At 46.4% G+C, this 19,285-nt stretch overlaps 1 protein-coding gene across 6 annotated transcripts in view; it reads right to left on the bottom strand.

The window, feature by feature from the left end:
- The window catches only part of CELSR1 (cadherin EGF LAG seven-pass G-type receptor 1), a 167,450-nt gene extending 148,610 nt beyond the window's left edge, over window positions 1-18,840 (bottom strand). For 3 of the 6 annotated variants that reach the window (XM_071552586.1, XM_071552584.1, XM_071552587.1), the window contains exon 1: window positions 15,138-17,902. In XM_071552586.1, coding sequence (XP_071408687.1) covers window positions 15,138-17,820 — 2,683 coding nt within the window. In that variant the 5' untranslated portion in view covers window positions 17,821-17,902. Of the gene's footprint in view, window positions 1-15,137 lie in introns of all 6 variants that reach the window. The other 3 variants (XM_071552588.1, XM_071552589.1, XM_071552583.1) reach the window with 2 other exon arrangements.
- Between the last annotated feature and the right edge of the window lie 445 nt (window positions 18,841-19,285).

The following is a 19,285-nucleotide window of genomic DNA, read 5'->3' as shown; positions in this document are numbered from 1 at the left end:
AAAGAGTCCATGAGGCTGTGTGCCAAGGAGTGGCTGTGAGACAAGGTGAATTGAGCTCAACCCCCCCCTCCCGTATATATATAACACCATTAAGATAGCAAATAAAAAACCTGTCCTGCAATGCAAAGGAATGTGATCATTCCCAGCTGCTCCCCTATGGCTGGAAAGAGCCCTTGAAATATTAACAAGGTTATCAGCATTCACTTATCGGTTACCGTAGTGCCTAGACAGTTCAAAAGACTGAGCCAGAACTCATAAATAGGTACACTTTCTCAATGCAAAATTCTTATTATCAGAGAGTTTGTTACCTTTTTTAACTGAAATTTGTTAATCTTTTGAGTTAACAAACCTAGAATAGCACAAATCTACAGGGAAAAATAGTCAGTTGTTTATTTTTGCATCCATTTATTACTATTTTTTCTTGTGCTCTGTGTGTTTTCAAAACATATGGTTTTAAACAGGTTTATTGGAATCTCCTGAGGTTTTGATGTTAGTACAATTCAACTGCATTTTGCATCACAAAATCTGTAGTAGGTTCAAGCTGTAGAACTTCTAGGCAGCAGAACTTCTTACAAATGCAAGCTGGGAGTTTTGTACCTACAGAAGAGAGTGGTGAGTGCTGATACTCATGCCTACATGGTTTAGGTGCTGTGTACTGCACACAGAGCACTGGAACAAATTCTTCCCTTCATTCAAGTCCATGTGGTCACACAGGCCTGAGGGAGGGACAGCACAATGTCTTAAGTTAAAAGGACTTCTTAGGAACTTCTTACCTTCCAGAAGGGACAAGTATGGGCAAAATTATACAATGTCTCCTCCAAGACAAAGCAGCAGAGAACCCACCAAGCCAAAGGCAGAGCCTAAACCCCCCTAATTACTGCCTCCTCTTTTACACCATCCTTAGTGCCTGTCCAAGCATGTGCTGAACTGCTCCAGTACAAGGTAATAAAAATCCTACTCAAAAGAAAGCCAACAAAAAATAGTATTTTTCTTTAGGCTTTGGCTGAAAATGCACAGCAGCCCTCAGCTAAACCAAGGGCTGGCTACCACAGCCCCTCTCCTCCCCTGCATTGTAACTCATCTCATACTGCATTGACCTATTTCTTCACACTAAGTCAGAACCTTTTTGTCTGCTTGTTTTTTTATTGTTAGTTTGGTTTTTTGTCAACTTTCATCCTTCCTTGCACTATTTTCTGAGACTCATTTGATGGACTCAGCTGTTTCTTCATGCAAAGTCAGAAGTTTATTTTGTCTTTTTTTTTTTTTAATGGCAGATTGGCTTTTTAGAAACTTGGCACATGGAAACAGCCCAGCAAAGGTTATATAGGTGATGGGGAGCAAAGGACTGCAACTGCCAGAAGCAAGATTGCCTCAGATTAGCTGCAACTTGCAGCCTGGGACATTTCTGAATAACTTCCAGTTCCATTCTTCTAGTTCTTGAACCACATTACCTTGTGGATTCTTTACCTTCTTTTGAAACCAAGTTTAGCAGAAGACAGAAATGCTGCAACCAACACACAGCAACTTACACAGGCTCAGGCAGTTCAAAGGGCTAATTGCACTTACAATTTGTTAATATGTGTGTTTAATTTCTGCAGCAAAAGAAGAACAGGAAATAATTTTCCCATCAGCAAGTTCAATTTTCTATTCAAGGAAGGTCCTCATGGAAATGTGTTGCATACACATAATACTACTTATAAACTATCAAGCTTATTAATTTATCAAGCTTCATTTTAAACCCAGTTACACTTTGGATCTCTTCACAGAAAAGTTGTCCTAGAAATTTGCTTCCCTAAAGATTTCAAACTGTCCTCCAACACTCTCTCTAAATTTATTATGTTCACTTACAGATTTTTTTTCTTTAAACTGCCCAGCTCCTGTTTTCCAAAAGTACTTCAGGGAGGTAAGTAGGAATCATAGTACTCTTTGGTTTTCATTTCACAATATGAAAGATGCAATCTTCTACCATAAATGACACTTCCAGTAAAACAAATTCTCTGTTCCCCAATTTATCCTCTTTACAATATATATGAACTTTTCTTTACTAGGAACTATCAGAATTATACAAAGAGGAGATATTTGCAGTGCCTTGTACAACAGTATGTAATATTTCGCTGTATTTAAAAAAACCCCCATCTCACTAAACCTCTGCAGTGGAAGCCCCACACACCAACACATTTTTCAGCTGTTCTGCTGCTTCCATCTTTCTGAACCAACTCAAAACACATAGACAGTGGGAGGGCAAGAAAACTAAGTCACCCAAATAGTTTATTTTCAGAAAATGGAGTGATTTTCCATCCCATATTTGATAAGCACTTTAAGTACTACACAAGTTGGTGGAGGGCCCATCTCCAAGGAGAGTGCGCTGTAATTCTGGCACATCACATACAGGTAACAATATATTGCTTTTTTCAAAGAATAAGCAGTGCTGTCTCCAAACAAGCAGAAACACATGATCCAACTGCAGGAAATGCAAGAAGTGCTGAAATGCCATCATATGGAAGCTAACCTGTTCCAAGAGATTTTGTGACTCATAAATTATCATAGAGAAAATTAATTGCTACAAAACGCCTAAGAACAGAAATGGAAAATTATGTCTAATAAAGAACAGAAGCAGTGGAGATTTCTTAGGATGGGATTATCAATGATTTTTCTTCCAAAAGTGATGAAATTACCCCAAAGCTCTAATGAATCAGCTTCTTGTTTGCTAGAGAAGCAACTCTCAGCTGCAAGTTTGATCCCCCACCCCACGAGCTGACCATCTCTGTAAGATGCCTACACCCACTGCCCTCTCCCAGTGCATCACAGGATAGAGTAGGGGTTCAACAGCAAAAAACCCAACCCCAGCATGGACCACGAGCTAATTAGCTGCTGACTGCCACAAGTAGGATGCAGGAGGGGATAACACTGGTCACAAAACTAGTCAGAGCCCTCGTTTGGATAACATGATAGAGTAAAAGGGAAAAAACTACAGCAAAAAGGAAAAAGCACTAGAAATGCAAATGTATATACGTGGCTGTAAAATCATCAGACTGAGCTCTCCGTTGAGTACACGGACAGATTCAGTGACCCTCTGGGAGTCTTACCTGCTGAATGAGCCAAGAATACGCCTTGCCGGGTATTGGGCAATGTCATGTAATATGATTACAGCAGCAAGCACAAAGGCTCTACAGTGCAAAGAACAACACTGTGAATTTCACAACTGCTGAATTCTCGGCCTGATTTCTTTAAAATTTAATTTCATCACAGAAACAAAATTTAATTAGTCTTTTCTTCTTAGTTGTTTATATAAGTTCATTTAAATAACTGAAAATGTACCATATCCCAACTGTATGCAGGACTAAACTGGTAAAATGACATCCTATATGATCAGTATGGGATGTGGAGAGCGAGAGTAAAGTTGTTTACCCCATGGGAAGCCTTTCAGACTGACAAAGCTTTCAAACTGGCCATCAAAGTTGTCACTTTACTTTCCCTTTAGACCTTGAAAAGAGTAATGGAATCTTTTAACAGCTACAGACTGATCAAAAGAGACACAGAGCAAAAACCCAGGGAGACAATGACACCAGCTCAGAGCAGGAGAAAGGGACTCTCCTGGAGGATTTGCCCCAGGGGAAAAAAAGGGATGGATGCTCAACTGCCGGAATTGGTGTGAAGAATTTTATCCTATCATCTCAGCACCTCAGCTTCAGCCCAGTCTGGTGTAGGTTGGCTGAGATAAATGAGTGAATCAGTCATCTCAGCTTAAGAAATCCCCAATCACTTGGCAAGGAACATAGTATAAAAGCAGATCGTACAAAAGTTCGTAAAACTCAGTCATACAAAACAAACACATTCACTGCATAAAACAGAAAAAATGTCCTTGTCTCTCACTTCTCACCTGAGTTTACTGCCATTAATCAGTCATGTCCATCAATGCTGTTAGTAGTAAATAGGCATGTCTTAGTTTAAAGCCTCTTAAAGCTGAATGAAGTCCCAGACACTGCTATTAGCTGAGCCTCAGGGGAGCTGAGGCTCAAAGGAACACGCCAGTAAAGGCAACTGCAACTTGTCACAGGGAATTGGAAAATACTCAGAATGTGCCAAATTCCCAGTTCAGGGCACAGGTGTTGCTCCCACAGACTGCAAAGACAACAAGCACTGGTACTCAGTGTGTAGCACGCCCTACAACCTGTAGCTGGACACACACACCCTGTGACTGCTTGTGTTGGTCACATCTGTGGGACTGTCACCATCTCATGCTGTGGCTCCCAAGACCCTGTACAAGGAGAGGGGCAAAGGACTGTGGCTGCAAACCCTCTGAAAGCTGCAACCAGCAGCCATCACCACTGATATCCCAATACCAGAACTGCCACTGGGAGTGCTCCATAGGCAATGCACTGGATCACCAGGAGCATCTCATGGGGCATTCCAGGGAGGGATGGGCCCTGCCCATCGCCCTCCGCCAATGTAGCCACCTAATAGCAAGTAACAGCACAGTGGTCAGAAGAGGATGAGAGGTAGATGAGAAATCTGTCCTGCCTTCCCAAATGCAAGAGGGAAGTCAGTGAGAAATGATGCTGCCACACCATCAGCAGGCACTGTGCCTGGTGGGCAGCTGCCAGACAGCTCCCAGTGCCTGTCACAGACACCATCGGCTGCACCTGGGACACTCCCCAGCACTGCTGTCTGGCTGTCTCTCAGGGCAGTTGCTCACTTGATGTGTGGTGGTTATCCAAATTATTTACATCAGGTACTACAAAAGGAACCCAACAAGGTCTTTGCTGTGCATGGCCCTGTGCAAACTTGCAGCAGGCAAACTCTGCAGATGCAGCACCTTGCAGCACAACAGCACAGGGCAGAAAGATCTAGTTAAGACAAGGGGAGACTAGAGAAGAAAATAAGGAAGAAGGAAAGAGGAACAGCAGCATGTTTCGTGTAACAAGTTTTCAGCATCCACCAGGTCCTAAAATATACCCAGGGTTCCCACCTTGCATAACCAGTGCAAACAACCAGTGCCTGCTGTCAGCCACTTGGTCAACAAACTCAGGTGTTAGACTGTCAAACTCAATGCAGAACAATGTCAGGCAGCTTAGTAAGCAAGACCTAAAAGTTAACCTGTCTTACCTGACATTCCAAAAAACTCACTGCTTTAGCTCCTAACAAATTCTTTTGCAAACACCCTGCAAAAACAACCAGAAGGCACCAGCAGGTTCATGATCTCAAGGAACTGAAGATGGGATTTAAACTAGCGGGCAATTAGGTGCCAGATGGAGAGCTCATCATACAGAGCACACATCGCTAAATTACACTGCATCAGTTAAAGGAGGCCAGCATCAGAAATACACCCCAGGAGAAGGGAAACTGAGTGAACTGATGGGACAGTTCCACCCAGTTACAGCTGCCAAGAGACCTTTCCCACATGTGTCAGGACAGCGCCTGGCCATCTATAGCATCCGTGAGCACACTGCAAGAAAAGCCACTGGATCCAAGCAATGAGCAGCAACGTGTTTATAATTATTAGCAAGTCTACCATCATGACAAACTGCAGTGAGAAAGAGGATTAAACAGTAGGCAAAGATGGGTTGAACTCTGAGTATTTAGCAGAATAATTTAAGTCATGAATCCTTCCATAACTGACCCTTTAGCCCATGGAGAGGCCACTCTACACAGAAGCAGAACACATTTACAAATAGTTAAAGCCAGAAGACAAACAAGTCACCTCTGATCAATAGGAAAGTACTCCCTGGAAATTCCCAGGGTTCTTGTTTATTTTACCTTTGAGTTCCCAGGTGAGTAGAATTGAGTTCCTGGCTACAACCAGTACTGATCTGACATGACCAGAATGTTTCATGATCCAGCTTGTATTATGGTCTAAACAGCATCCAGCAGCTGAGGGTCAAAGGTAGACTGCCCACGCTGCTGCTCCACTGAAACAGAGGTGCTCATGTACATGATCATGAGCCAGAAAGCCTCCTCTCCAGTGCCCTGGAAGTGTGAACATGACTCTGTGGCTTATGGCACTTATCAAAGGAATGGGAAACCTGAGTCCCACAACACCTTCTGAATCTTTTTCGACTCCTCTTTATGTATAGAACAATGAGAGCTCTGAGATCAAGGCCTGGAGCCCAGCCCATCTCCGCCCTTGTAGAGTGTCCTGATCACTATGCTGAGTGAAGTGGCCAAGCTGTAGTGGGATGGTATTTCAAGTATTCTCAATTTATAGGACACTTAACTGCCTAAAACAGGATACAGCTGCAAGGAACAGACACCTACAAGTGAGGTGCTGTGGCATTTGATGGTTAGACCTAAGTCCTCTACTAGACCTAAGCTTTGAAAGGTGTCAAATGCCTCTCCCTAGTCATGCTGAGCACTGCCCAAAAGTGTCTGGAGGCTGGCAATGACACACAACTAAAAAAAGCAATGCACTGGTGTGAGACAGCTTTTTCATGAATTAAACTAAATGCAGACAGCTAAACAAATTTTTAAAAATAAAAATCATATCTTGGATGTTCAAGGGTCTCCTTTATAAACAGAGCCAGCATGAACACTGTTGCAAGCACACAAATAAATGAGGGGCTGGGCTGGTTTCTGGAAAGTCCAAAAGTGCAATGACAGGAATTCAATGCAATAAGTTCAGTGACTCACTAACATCAATTTTGAATAGGGTCAAGGAGTCTGGTCCGTAGCTAGTGAAAGGAAAGTGCAAATCCAACCAACCGAACAGATCTTTGTACCCATGGTGTGTGCATGACAGAGAACCATCATGAGTACACTTGCTTCCACATCTAACAGCCCCTTGGTGTTTAACAGCAGACTGCTTAAATGCCGGCCATCACACCTGTGAAACCCAAATCTCCCAGCATAGTCCTTGCTTTGCCCCTTTTGGTGGGGTCCAGAAGCTTTTGTTTCTTCCTGAAACTGGACCTAGCCCACAGACTCCATGGCAGGCAAGAGATGTCCTATTGACAGTAGTTGTTATTGATGGACTCTTCTCTCTCCTTCAAAAAGCACTGAAATATTTTGACCATATGCATCATTTCCAAAAGTGCTGGAGACCTGACAGAATGCAGCATCTGTCACACATTGGGCAATGGTGTTGAAAACAGATTACTTTCCTTTGTATTTGATAAGCATAACAAGTCTATGTTTATTATGTGGTCTCTTGAGGGTTTATTACAGGTTTACAATTTCATTTATTTGCGCTTTTTTGTGCTGGGCAAGTGTAAACACTGGAATAAATATGAAGATGGTTACAGCTTAGCAGAATTAATGACTTGTTGAAACAAAGTCCAAAAGTTTTCCTTTCTCTCCAGCAAATCCTACTTTTCTGTCCAAGTGCTTCTTTTTCAAGTGAGAAGATCACCTCTCTGAAGTATTTTAAAATTTTATTTCTTTGTTGAATGCCAAATCCCCATAAAAGCATCATTTCTCTCTTGATTCACTCAAACTTTTGACAATATTTAAAGTATATACTAACATAATTCATCGCAAAGCATTTTCCTCTTTGCAAATTATAGCCTCTCCCATCGTTTCTGTCTATTCTGCTAAGCCTGTTACTACAGGTAGTTTGCTGTAACAGAAATAAGCCCAATCAGCCTTACAAAAGGAAACAAACCCTTCCGCTCTGGCACACACATTCAGGGAGGGTTCATCCCGCTCAACTTTAGCAACCTAACAAACAGGCAATCAGACCGAGTCAGTCACTTATGCTCTCTCGTTAATCAGTGGGGTGAGATGGCCAGTTCCAGCCAACACCCCTCCTGCTTATGAACCAGTCCTTGCTGCAGCTTACATTTGAAGAGATGTAGACAGTGATCATGGTAGGAGATAAAAATCTGACCAAAGAACCAAAGCTGTACCTTCAATAATGCTGTTTCAACCCAACAAAATCAACACATTGCAATTCATTCTCAAGCAAAGTGTATACATCCAGGTCTTTCAAAATAAAAAAAAAATTAAAAAAAAAAAAGAAAAAAGTTGTTAGGCAAATCTCACCAGATTTCAAAATTTTCCATAAAGATCACATCTTGCCCCTTTTAGAAACTTGTTTTACATCTATAAATAGTTCAGTGTTTTTCAACACTGGAAAAAGAGCTCCACTTAGGTGGGGGAAATAATAATACTGTTACAGAAATACAAAATGGCAAAACTGCATACAATTAGGTCTCAGATGTTCTTTGTTTCAAATGGACAACCACTGTGAACAAACCTTTGAAGCAACAAGCCCTACACCAACTTGCTCTGTACTTTGATTTATGCAATCTTTTGTCCAAATAGTCTTAAAAAAGAGTGGACAACAAAAAAGCCTATCATTTAGAAAAGACAGCACTGCCATGCTGATTTCTTAAGCAGCAAAGTAGTAGATGTCAGAGTAGTTGGGAGTACTATTTTACCTAAAAACACCCTCATTCCCAGAGAAACCAGGACAGAAAAACTAACATGGAAGATTGCCAAAGACTGTCATTAGAGCTGATCTGAGTATCTTCAGCACTTCTAACCCTCTTATATTTCCTACAGACTTTCCTGAGATATTTTTGGGAATCCCAAAGGAAGCCAAGAGAGACAGTTGCCTAAGTTCTGTAACTTAGGCAATACTGAGGTAAGCAGGTGTGTTGTTATCTCAAGCATACAAACAGTGAGATTGTCCTCACTAGCTGACTCTCAAAATCCTGCCGGCTTACCAAAGAGGGTGAAAGGATGGAGAGCACAGATCTTGTGTCTTGACATTTGATCCTTCCCTTACTCATCCTCCATGCATGAGCATTGCAGCTAGAGTTGCCTATGCTGCTAAATATTGAAAAGGTATTTGTACATAGGTTTGAAGAGGTTCCTGCTTCACATTTGCTTGTTTCCTGTCCAAGTTTTCAGAGCAGTCACAGTCCCAGGGTCTTTTTATGTCTCACCTGATCCACAAGGGAATTGAAGGTCCCAGTGAAATCACAAGCTGAACCTGTGCTATGGTGCAGTCAATACAGCCTGTACTCAAAATAACCAGATGAAAGTGAGCTCAGCTATGCCAATGCATGCAGCAGCTGCACATCTGGCTGAACTGAAACCACTGTCATAGGTGTGGCACGCTCTAATGTGTTCCTGGACCCACAAATCCTGAGGACCCAGCCAGCCCAAACACTGGAGACAATCTGTCAGCTGCAGGGGTGTCTGATAGACCCACTGCACACTCCAGGGAGACAAAAGATGGTGGATGAGTCACCCCAAAACCTCCTTGAGAATGCTGGGAGATACCAGGATGCCAAGATGCTCTTACCAACAGACTCTGACCAGACTGGTGGAAATGTGAGGATGGCTGGATTCCCTTCCAAGCATCTGCTAAGAGTGTCTCAATCACCTTACAGAAAAGCAGCGAGCAAACTACTTCCTTCACCTAATGTTGTACTTTAAAATCTAACATTGCGGTCATGGGATGTCTCAGAAAATCCAATCAGCTCAAAGATGGGAGTCAACAGTGGAAGGGAGTTCCAACGTATTAAGTATATACACTGAAGGGAAATGGACCATTCAAGGAGCAAATGTAAAATGATAAGCTTTATCAGCAGCCAGCCACTTCCTCAGGTAGCACTTGGGATGTTGGAGATAATGAAGTATAAATCCTACTGCTTCACATCACTTACTTTCCCCACCACCACTGCAGGTTTACTATCATCCTAACATCAAAACTTAGAAAACTTCCTGTAATCTGAACAAAGGGTTCTTTTGCCATTCCCTTGACAACAATTCAATGTTTATTCTGTAGCTGGCAGTTTGTAATAGATTCCGCAACCACAGTCTAAACCAATTCTGAACTGCAAGGAAACGTTTGACCAGAAAAACAGAAGATTCTTCTCAACCTGCAAGTGCAGGTCAGAAATAGGAATACTTTAGTGACTTCTAAGAGGGAAGCAAAACACAAGGGAATACAGCAAGGAAATCAATTCTTTTAATACACTCTGAATCTGAAAAAGTATTAAAAAAATAAAACAATTACTAATCCAATTTTAAAAAATTATTACAACCTCATTTGCAAATAATTTAAAAATCAGGAAACAAGTTTTCCAAGTAATCCCACCATCATACATTTAATTTCTTTCCTGTGAGACTTATTATCAAGTGAAGCCTATAAGATCGTTCTCCTCCTCCCATCTCCAGTCTCATTTTTCTTTTTTCTTCTCCATGGTACCCTAGTCTCCCTCTTTCCCAGGAATTGATGGGAACAGTATCAACATTTTATTTAAGTGCAGCAGAAGATACATTTTATCTCAGTAAAAAGTTATTTTGTCAGTCAGCCTTTCCCTAAATATTTACACCTCCTTTATAGATGTTTTTCTGTCTTTCAAAACAAAAAAGAAGTCCAGGGATGAAGTGGTAGGAAGCCCGTCGGAAAGCAACAAGGCTGCCACAGTTTTTAATGAGCTGAAACAGATCACACATCTGGAAAAGCAAAGTCACATTCCAGCAGGGGAGGGACACACACCTAAAATGCATCTTGGCTGTATAACAGATTTGAATATAGAACCTATATGGATGCAATAAAGGATACAGGAAGCCACTGCAGATCCAGGAGCTACCCTAACTTTAAATGATGGTCACTACTCTTGATTTGCTATTTTAGGAAAATAAATGTAAATGTTCAAAATTACCACTACTTGCTATTACCAGTGATCCTTCACTTCAGCCCCACTTAACACACCACCCACGTAACGACTAGGGATATAATCCTGCGGCTTGTAGTATCTCTAAAAGTCCCTCGTTGTTGCCTCCAAGACCTCTGCAGTCTTTGAGCCATTGCTTTCTCTCCCCTCACTGTAGCGTGGGATGCATGAATGAAGTGCAAGTGCCCAAGGTCCCCAGGAACCCCAGCGTGCAAAAGCCCTGCAGGCACTGGACAGGCTGAATCACCTCCTCCCAGATGGAGAGACGAAAATGAGAGGAGTCTCCACCCATGCATTTTTATCATCTCCTAATTGTATAACCTACAGGGAATCCTCTGTTTTCCTGGGAAGGGTACCGTGAAGAGCAGTTTGGGTGCTACCTGCCCCTTGCTGACCCTGAAAGCAAGCCCTGAGGCAGCCAGGAACATGACTGCTAAAAGAACCAGCCCACCTGAGGATTTGCCCCAGAAAGCTCACAAGACCCCACTGTCCTGCTGCCCAAAGGCAGGGGCACAAAGCCAGGATGCACCCTGACGTTGCCAAGGTGTCCAGCCCACATTCTGAGCCATCACCCCATGCTAGCCCTCCATGCCCAGTGGTGACTCTGTGCTTACAAGGATGCCTTTTCACTCAAATTTCCCTTTAATCTCAAATCTTTACATACACAAGTAACCCACCAATCCCTTCCATTCAGGCACGTCTGTGATCTCACCTTTATCAGAAGGGCTGCACCAAAGTATTGCATCATCTCTTACATTTGTATGGAGAAGGCACAGTCTTGGAGATTCAGGATCATTAGCATAATGACTTTTAAATTACAATGAAGATTCTTAACCAAGCTGTGAGTGAAAACTCCCAAAGTGGATTGCAACACAAACGAGTTCTATGTTAACTTCTATTTGCTGATAGTCAATAAGCGCACTGAATGCCACAGGAGACTAAAAGCTAAAGAAATGTTAAAGACTATACTTGAGCTTGCATGCCCTCAAAAATGCTTGGGTGTCTATCCCTCACTGTCTGAGCTGCACCACCTTCCCAAAATAGTATATTCTATGTTGCATAATGATATTCTACATTTATCTGGATCACTCAAAAGCTGTAGCATCCAGTCAGGTTGAGCTTTGTCTGCACGGCTGATTTAGGCTGGGTTCCCAAAGGAGTCTACACACACATCTACTGTATCCCACCGAGCTGCCGTTAATGATAAGTGGGTCTACTTGTGGCAGCACAGCCAAGCAGGTGCCAGCAGCGTTTGCAATGTGATACCCAGGCAAACTTGTGCAACATTTGTGCAAAGCTGGGGCTCGTACCAGCCTTCCCTCCAGCCCTGGTGGGGACTGCAGGATAACATTTAACAAAAGGAAATGCAATATGACTTGAGCAATGTTTGACTCATTTTCTGACCAAATAAATCCCAATGTAATGTTCTCATGAACAAAAAAGTAATCATATTTAACTATTCTGTCAATTCAAGCCATGTATTTATTAGTAGCGCTAAGAAATCACAGACAGACCAAGTCTCAACCATCTGTTTTAGAAGCCGAAAGTAAAATCTGGAAAGCAAGGGCAGGATTTCAGTAGGGTCCAGACTTCAACCCAGGTTAAAATAACAATGACACAATGTGTAGGCATGGGAATATAAAACCAAGCCCTGCCTTTCTGTAGGAAGGCCTTGAAAGTACACCAGAAAAAGGAGCATATGCCTTTATATAGAACCAGTGAGCACCTGTGGATTAGTTTCACGCAAAAAGTGGTCCGGTTTGTTCACTCCAGACAGCTTTGCACGACAGGCACAGGCAAAGGCACCCAGAGAGATTCACTTCAAAAGAGATGGACTTCAAAAGCTCCTTCCCAATCCAAAGCAAACTGCTAATATCCACACCACCCACACTCCTCCCTCCTCCGCCTGGGTTGGTTCCTGACTGCCTGTAGGGGCACAGCCAACAGGTACCCCAACAGGTACCGTGGCACTAGGCAAGGGCAGAGCCACACACGCCTCAAGCCTGCTCCAGCTGCCCACCATCCCATGGAACTTCTGACAATGCTGACATGAAACTTCTGACGGTTTTACAAAGCCTATTACCTCATTGCTTGGTCTTCATGATTCTTAAATTTCGTTTATATGCAGAAGGACATGCTTATGTGAATAATCTCAAAGTCAAATGAAAGACTGCTAGGTTTAGCCACGTATCAGCGTCTCAAAGTAATTCCATTGAGTAGCACGGCTCCTTGCTAGCACTGCACACACTCACATGCTTCTACAAAACAACACATCGCTAGGTGGAAGTAAGAGTTTTATAGCACCAGTGTCACTTTCGACTCATATATAAATCAAGTTCCCCAAGTTCATAAAGAGTTCCAGTCCTTCCCTGACCTAAGACCAGCTGTGAGTAGGGGAGAACTTTGTATTTGTCTGGGTTGAGAGGTTAATGGCTACTCCATAGACACGTTTTTTTCAGTTAACTGGCAGGTCAGTTTAGCAGAGGATTTGCAGGTGTTTTGCAACACTTAGAGATAACCCTGTGGAGTACTTCTGTCTGAGTTTCTTCTCTGTCTCTTTTCTTTTTTTGAACTGCATCAGATAAACCAGAGAAAGCAGGCAGGTGAGACTTTCATGAACTAATCATACAGTGCCAAACTCTGCCCCTTTATTTTCCACACAACAAACTTCTCCAAATAAACGTCAAATGTAGTTCAGTGCTTGTCAAAATTATTTTAAAATCCTAGCCATAAAATGCTTTAACCTTTCAACTATCTCAAGACACACAGCAGACAGTACATTTTGTTGAACATCACAGCAGATTTGCAAAGTTCACACCTTCACAAAACATGAAAATAATGCTGGAATAACCAATCTCCCTCAAAAGAAAACAAGTCTTCATTCCTACCTGAAACTTCACCCACTTAACTGCCTTACCCTGAGAAAGGAATAGTTCATGTCACCTATTTTTCTGTTCTGAACATGCTCTTCACCTCATCTAAAGAAACAACTTTTCCAAGCTTTGTGTGCCAAGATGAGTTCTTATCTTCTGCTACCAGATAAAGAACTACTGGTTCAAACAGACAGTGACCATGCAATCACCTGCACCTTAATCCAAATGTTTTTCTTTAAGGTCACAAGCCTACTGTCTGTTTTTCCTGCAAGTCCTCACAGGACACGAAAACAGCATTTATAAACTACCTTACCACATAAGCTGCCCCCCAGCATTTTGGAAGAACCAGAAGTGGCTTGTTAGGAGATACACTGCAGCAAAATCAGTCGGCTCAGTTAATACTGGTTTCTGAAGCAAAAAGGACCTCAAGCCTGTAAGCACAAGGGAGAGCGCAGTTCACTCTTCCAAGGCCCTGCTGCACACTGTGGCTACTTACAGTAAAACAAGCACTGCTGGGACTAGGCCACAGTTTGATTATTATTCTTCTAAACAGAACCATTCGAAAAGAAGTATCTCCCCAAGTGTCGTTTTACCTACTTAGTACCTTCAGCTTTTTTTTACAAAAACAACACAAACACTAGTTTTAGTTTGCAGAGAGAGGCAGCAAGGAATCTATCTGATTAAACCTTTGAAAGTCAACAGAAATATGGGAGCAGGTCCACAGTAAACTTTATAGAGTGTCACCTGCAGAGGAAATTACTCACTGCATGATTGATGCCACAATTAGAGGCATAAAAAGTAATTCCATGATAAACAAGCAACCAAACAGAAAAAAGTAATAATGTATGTGCTCATATAACAGTATCTACTGGACAACAGCAAGCAGTCTTCCCACATACAGAGACACAAATTCTCCATCAAAGTAAACGGCAAAGTATCCCTCCCTTCTCCCTCCTTCCCCTCCCTGCAACAGCCCTGATTTTGAGCTGCATTTGGCCAGTATCTGCCCGTGGTGCCACTAAAGCAACTCCAGTGCAATTAGGCACATTACACAGCTATCACACAGCTATAGCTCATAGCTTTCAGAGCTGCCATTTCCGTCAGGAGTGCAGGCCAGCAATGCAAACTAGCACAACTCTGCCAACATCACATCCATAGAGGCCACACCAGATCTGGCCTGAAGTCTTAAGGATTTTCCAGCCAAACCTCTGGGTACACAGAAGGGAGTAAATGTGTTTGGTTGCTGAAAAAGCAGTGGAAAAAAAAAAGAGGGAGGGGAGATGGTGTTACAGATACATGTGCATTCCCTACATCTTTGCATATTACATCATTTACTACCTTTATGGAACCACATCAGAAAAGCTCCAGCCAAGGTACCACCTCAGCTGAGGGAGCATGTACCCTTTCACGCACACTTGTATTTATTTACCCTTGTAAATCATGTTTACTATACAACTTCAATGTACCACTTCAATCCACAGCACATGGGCTTGATACATTTTTGTGGTTCCTCTCCAGAAATTTCAGAGGTAAATTGCTGCTTCAGTGCTGTGCACTAAACTGTAAGCAGGTTATTTCTGCCCACGCCCCCCTATTGGTCTGACAAGCAGAATAATGCACTTAAGTGCTTGCTTACCTGAGACTGACACTTTCATAAAGGCTTCCAGGGGTCTATTGTTGTCCAGATCACGACTGAGTTTGAGTTCCCCGGTGGCAGAGTCCAAAAGGAGCAAGTTTAATTCATTGCCTTGCACAAATGTGTAAGCCAGGCTGTCAGACACATCGGGATCATGAGCTGGGATCTTCCCAATTACGCCCGACGGAAAGCTGTTGGACTTGTTGGTCACGTAGTTATTGAAGAGGATCTGGAAATCCTGCAGTACAGGTGGGTTATCATTCTGGTCCAGGAGGCGAATGTGCACTGTTGCTCGGCTCACAAGAGGGGCTGAAGTGGCCTGTACCACAATAACATACTCTGTCCGGCTCTCATAATCCAGGTCCATTAGGGCTGTGAGGTCTCCATTGAGTAAGTCTAGTTGGAAGACCTCAGGGATGTTTCCCTCTACAATCTGGTACATGATCTGTGCATTAGTTCCCTCATCAGGATCAGCTGCACTGATCCGTGCCACAATAGAACCCACAGGGCTGTTCTCCTCCACAAAGATGTCAAATTCATCCTTCTCAAAGACAGGAGGGTTGTCATTGATGTCCAGCACAGTCACCTGGATATCCACTGAGGCTTTCAGTGGTGGGCTGCCCCTGTCCACAGCAAAGGCTCGCAGGCTGTAGACAGCCACATTCTCACGGTCCAGCTTGCGCAGTGTACGTATCACTCCAGAAGTGGGTTCGATATAGAAGTCTCCATCTCCATCATCACCACCTTGGAATGTGTAGAGGAGACGGCCATTGAGGCCTGAGTCACGGTCAGTGGCAGACAGCTGCAGGACACTAGTGGAGAGTGGCACATCCTCAAAAACTGAGCCCTGGTAGCGGTCACGCAGGAAGCGGGGTGCGTTGTCATTGGCATCCAGAATGAGGATCTCAACATATGTGGTGTCTGATTTCTGTGGGATGCCATTGTCATGGGCTGTAATGGCCAATGTGTAGGAAGCCTGGTCCTCATAGTCCAGCTCCATCAGGGTAGTGATGGTGCCTGTGTCAGGGTCAATGCGGAACTGGGGGATGTTATCATCCAAAATGTAAGTGATTCTTGCATTCTCCCCCGTGTCTTCATCGGTGGCACTGATGGTGACAATGGAGGTGCCAATGGGCTTGTCCTCACTGACACTCACTGTGTAGTGGGAGCTCTGGAAGACTGGGCGGTGCGTGTTGGCATCTGTGACATTGATGAAGACTTGGACGGTATCAAAGCGAGTGCCATCAGAGGCAGTGACTGTGAGCACATACTGCCTTTCTTGCTTGTAATCCAGGGGCAAGGCCAGTGTGATCAGCCCCCCTCCACTCTGACTGGTGATGGCAAAACGGTTCCTGGTGTTTCCACTGGTGATCTGGTAAGTCACAACACTGTTAACGTCTCTGTCCACTGCTGTCAGGGTCAGGACACTGCTGCCCACAGCTGCATCCTCATTCAGTCTGAGGTGATACACCTTTTCCGTGAAGGTGGGGTTGTTGTCGTTTACATCCAGGACAGTGATGGACACACTGGCTGAGGAGGTCATGACTGGCATACCATGGTCCCTTGCCTCCACCCCAAAGTGATAGTTCTCCACAGTTTCTCGGTCCAGCTCTGCAGCCACAGTGATCCACCCTGTGCTGTTGTTGATTTGAAAAGGGAATGCAGAGTCACCTGTTACAGGGGCACCTCCGGTGGATGGTGCCATTTCTATGAGTTTGTACTCCAGACGGGCATTCTCTCCAGAATCGGCATCGACGGCCTGAATGTGCAGCACTGAGTAGCCCAGAGGAACATTTTCCAGCACCGTGGCCTGGAAGGGAGTGCTTACAAAGATAGGTGCATTGTCATTGACGTCCACAACCTGCACTGACACCATACCACTGGAGTTGATCAAAGGAGGTCTGCCCCCATCCTGGGCTTTGATACGGAGTGTGTACTCCCGAATAGTCTCGTAATCCAGAGGATTGATCAGGTCGATGGCGCCAGAGAAAGAGTGAATGTAGAACTGGCCTTTCAGGTTGCCACTCACAATGCTGTAATGCACCTGGGCATTGCTGCCCCGGTCCCGATCTGTAGCCTGTACCTGCAGTATCTGGCTGTTCACTGGGGCATCCTCTGGCACCTGGACCAGGTAGCGCTTCTCACTGAACTGAGGGTAGTTGTCATTTTCATCCTCTACAGTGATGTGCACCATAGCTGTGGCGCTGCGTGGTCCTGGATCCTTACCCTGGTCATTGGCTTCTACCACCAGGTGATACTCTGAGACCTCCTCACGGTCCACCGGGGCTCGAGTCCTCACAACCCCAGAACGTGGGTCAATCTCAAAGACCCCGTCACCAGCTCCTGGCTCCAGCAGGCGGTAAAGCATGTTGGCATTCGCTGGGGCATCCCCATCGGTGGCACGAATGGTCAGCACCTCGTAACCCACCTCCAGGTTCTCTCGGATGCTCTCCCGGTACTCAGGCTGCTCAAACACTGGCTCGTGGTCGTTAGTGTCACTCACGGTCACTGTCAGATAGGTGGTGGCCGAGCGGCGGCGTGGGGAACCATGGTCGGAGGCGGTCACCTTCAGCACGTGGGTGTCCTTCGTCTCCCGGTCAAGGCTGCGGGCAGTGAACACACTGCCTGTCTCGGTGTCGATGGAGAAGTAGTCGTTGGAGCGCTCGTCAAAGAGCGCCTCCATGGAGTACGCCAGCCGGCCGGCTTCCCCTTCGTCGGGGTCCTGGGCCCGCAGCACGATGACCGCCGTGCCAGCTGGCTCGTTCTCGGGGATGGAGACCTGGTAGCTGGGCAGCTGAAATTGCGGGGGGTTGTTGAGGCTCCGCGTCCGCCGCGCTACCCCCCGCCCGCCCGCCAGCGGGGCACAGCCGGCGGCGGCTCCGCGGGGCTCGGCGGCCGCCCGGTGCCGGGCGCGCCGAGGGCAGGGCCCGCCGCCGCGGGGCCCGCGGGGCTCTGCGGGCGGAGCGCGGCGCGGCACGGTCCCCGCCGCCCTCAGGCGCCCGGCGGGCGGTAGCGCCGGCGGCTCGGCGGCAGCGGGGCGCCCCGCGGCCCCCGCGGGCAGGTGGAGGAGCGGGGCGGCGCGGGGTGGCCGCGGGTCCCCGCCGCCCGCCGACGCCAGGGCGCAAAGCAGCGCGGCCCAGGACACGCAGGCGGCGGCGGACAGCAGCCGCGGCATCTCCGGAGCTCAGCGGGCAGCGGGGCCGGGCAGCGGGCTGCCCCACAATCCATCCACCCGCCGAGTAGCCCGCCCGCCCGCATCCATCAGCCGCCGCCCCGGCCCCCGCGCCGCCCGCGCCGCCCGGACACCGCCGGCCCCGAGCCCCGCGCCCCGTCCCGGTGCGCGGGCAGCGGGCTGGAGAGCTCCAACTTTTCCACCTTAAACTTTGAAGTGAGTTCAAAATGGCTCCTCTCCTCCTCCTCCCGCCGCCGCTCCCCAGAGGGCGATTAGCATAAACCTGCTGCTCCTCTCCTTCGCCAAAAAGGAAAAAAGAAAATCAAACACGGCGGTCCCCCCGAGGCGGGTGCGGCCCGCGGCCGGCGCGGTCCCGCGTGGCTGCGCGACACAGCAGAGCCGCCGCGCCTCGTCCGTTCCGTCCCGTCCCTTCCGTCCTGTCCCGTCCCGTCGCGTCCCGCTCCAGCCTCCCGGCTTGGCTCCGCTGAGCAGCGCAGGCTGCAGGGAGTGCGGCGGGCGCTGCCTGGGGCGGGGTTTCCTGCCGGCCCCGCCCGGCCCCTCCCGGGCGGCGGCAGCTGGGGCCGGGCCGAGTTGAGCCCCGCGGGGCTCCCGTCCCGCCGCCCGGCGCCTCTCAGCGGCCGGGTGAGCCGCTGGCCCCGGTGGAGCAGGTGCAGCTGCCCCCCACGGACGGCGCTCCACGGGTCGGGTACCGCTGGAAGGCTCGGGCGGCGACTCGCGGCCGCTTCCCCACGCAGCAGCCACCTGTCGCCTCGGGTCCGTCGTCCAAAACAAAGTTAATTTTATTTTAATTTGTTTTCTGAAATTCTCGCTGGGCAGTCGGGGTGGGGGAGAAGTGAAATTACTTTCCATGGCAAAATGAACATCAAGTCGTGGGGGTGCCAGTACCCTGGCGCAGCATCTGCTGCCGCCCTCATGCCCTGCTCCGAACCACGCAAAGCAGCCGATAGGATCTGGA

The sequence above is a fragment of the Pithys albifrons genome, chromosome 3 (genome assembly GCF_047495875.1).
Source record: "Pithys albifrons albifrons isolate INPA30051 chromosome 3, PitAlb_v1, whole genome shotgun sequence".
Classification (NCBI taxonomy): domain Eukaryota; kingdom Metazoa; phylum Chordata; class Aves; order Passeriformes; family Thamnophilidae; genus Pithys; species Pithys albifrons.
This window is presented reverse-complemented; position numbering and strand designations above follow the sequence as displayed.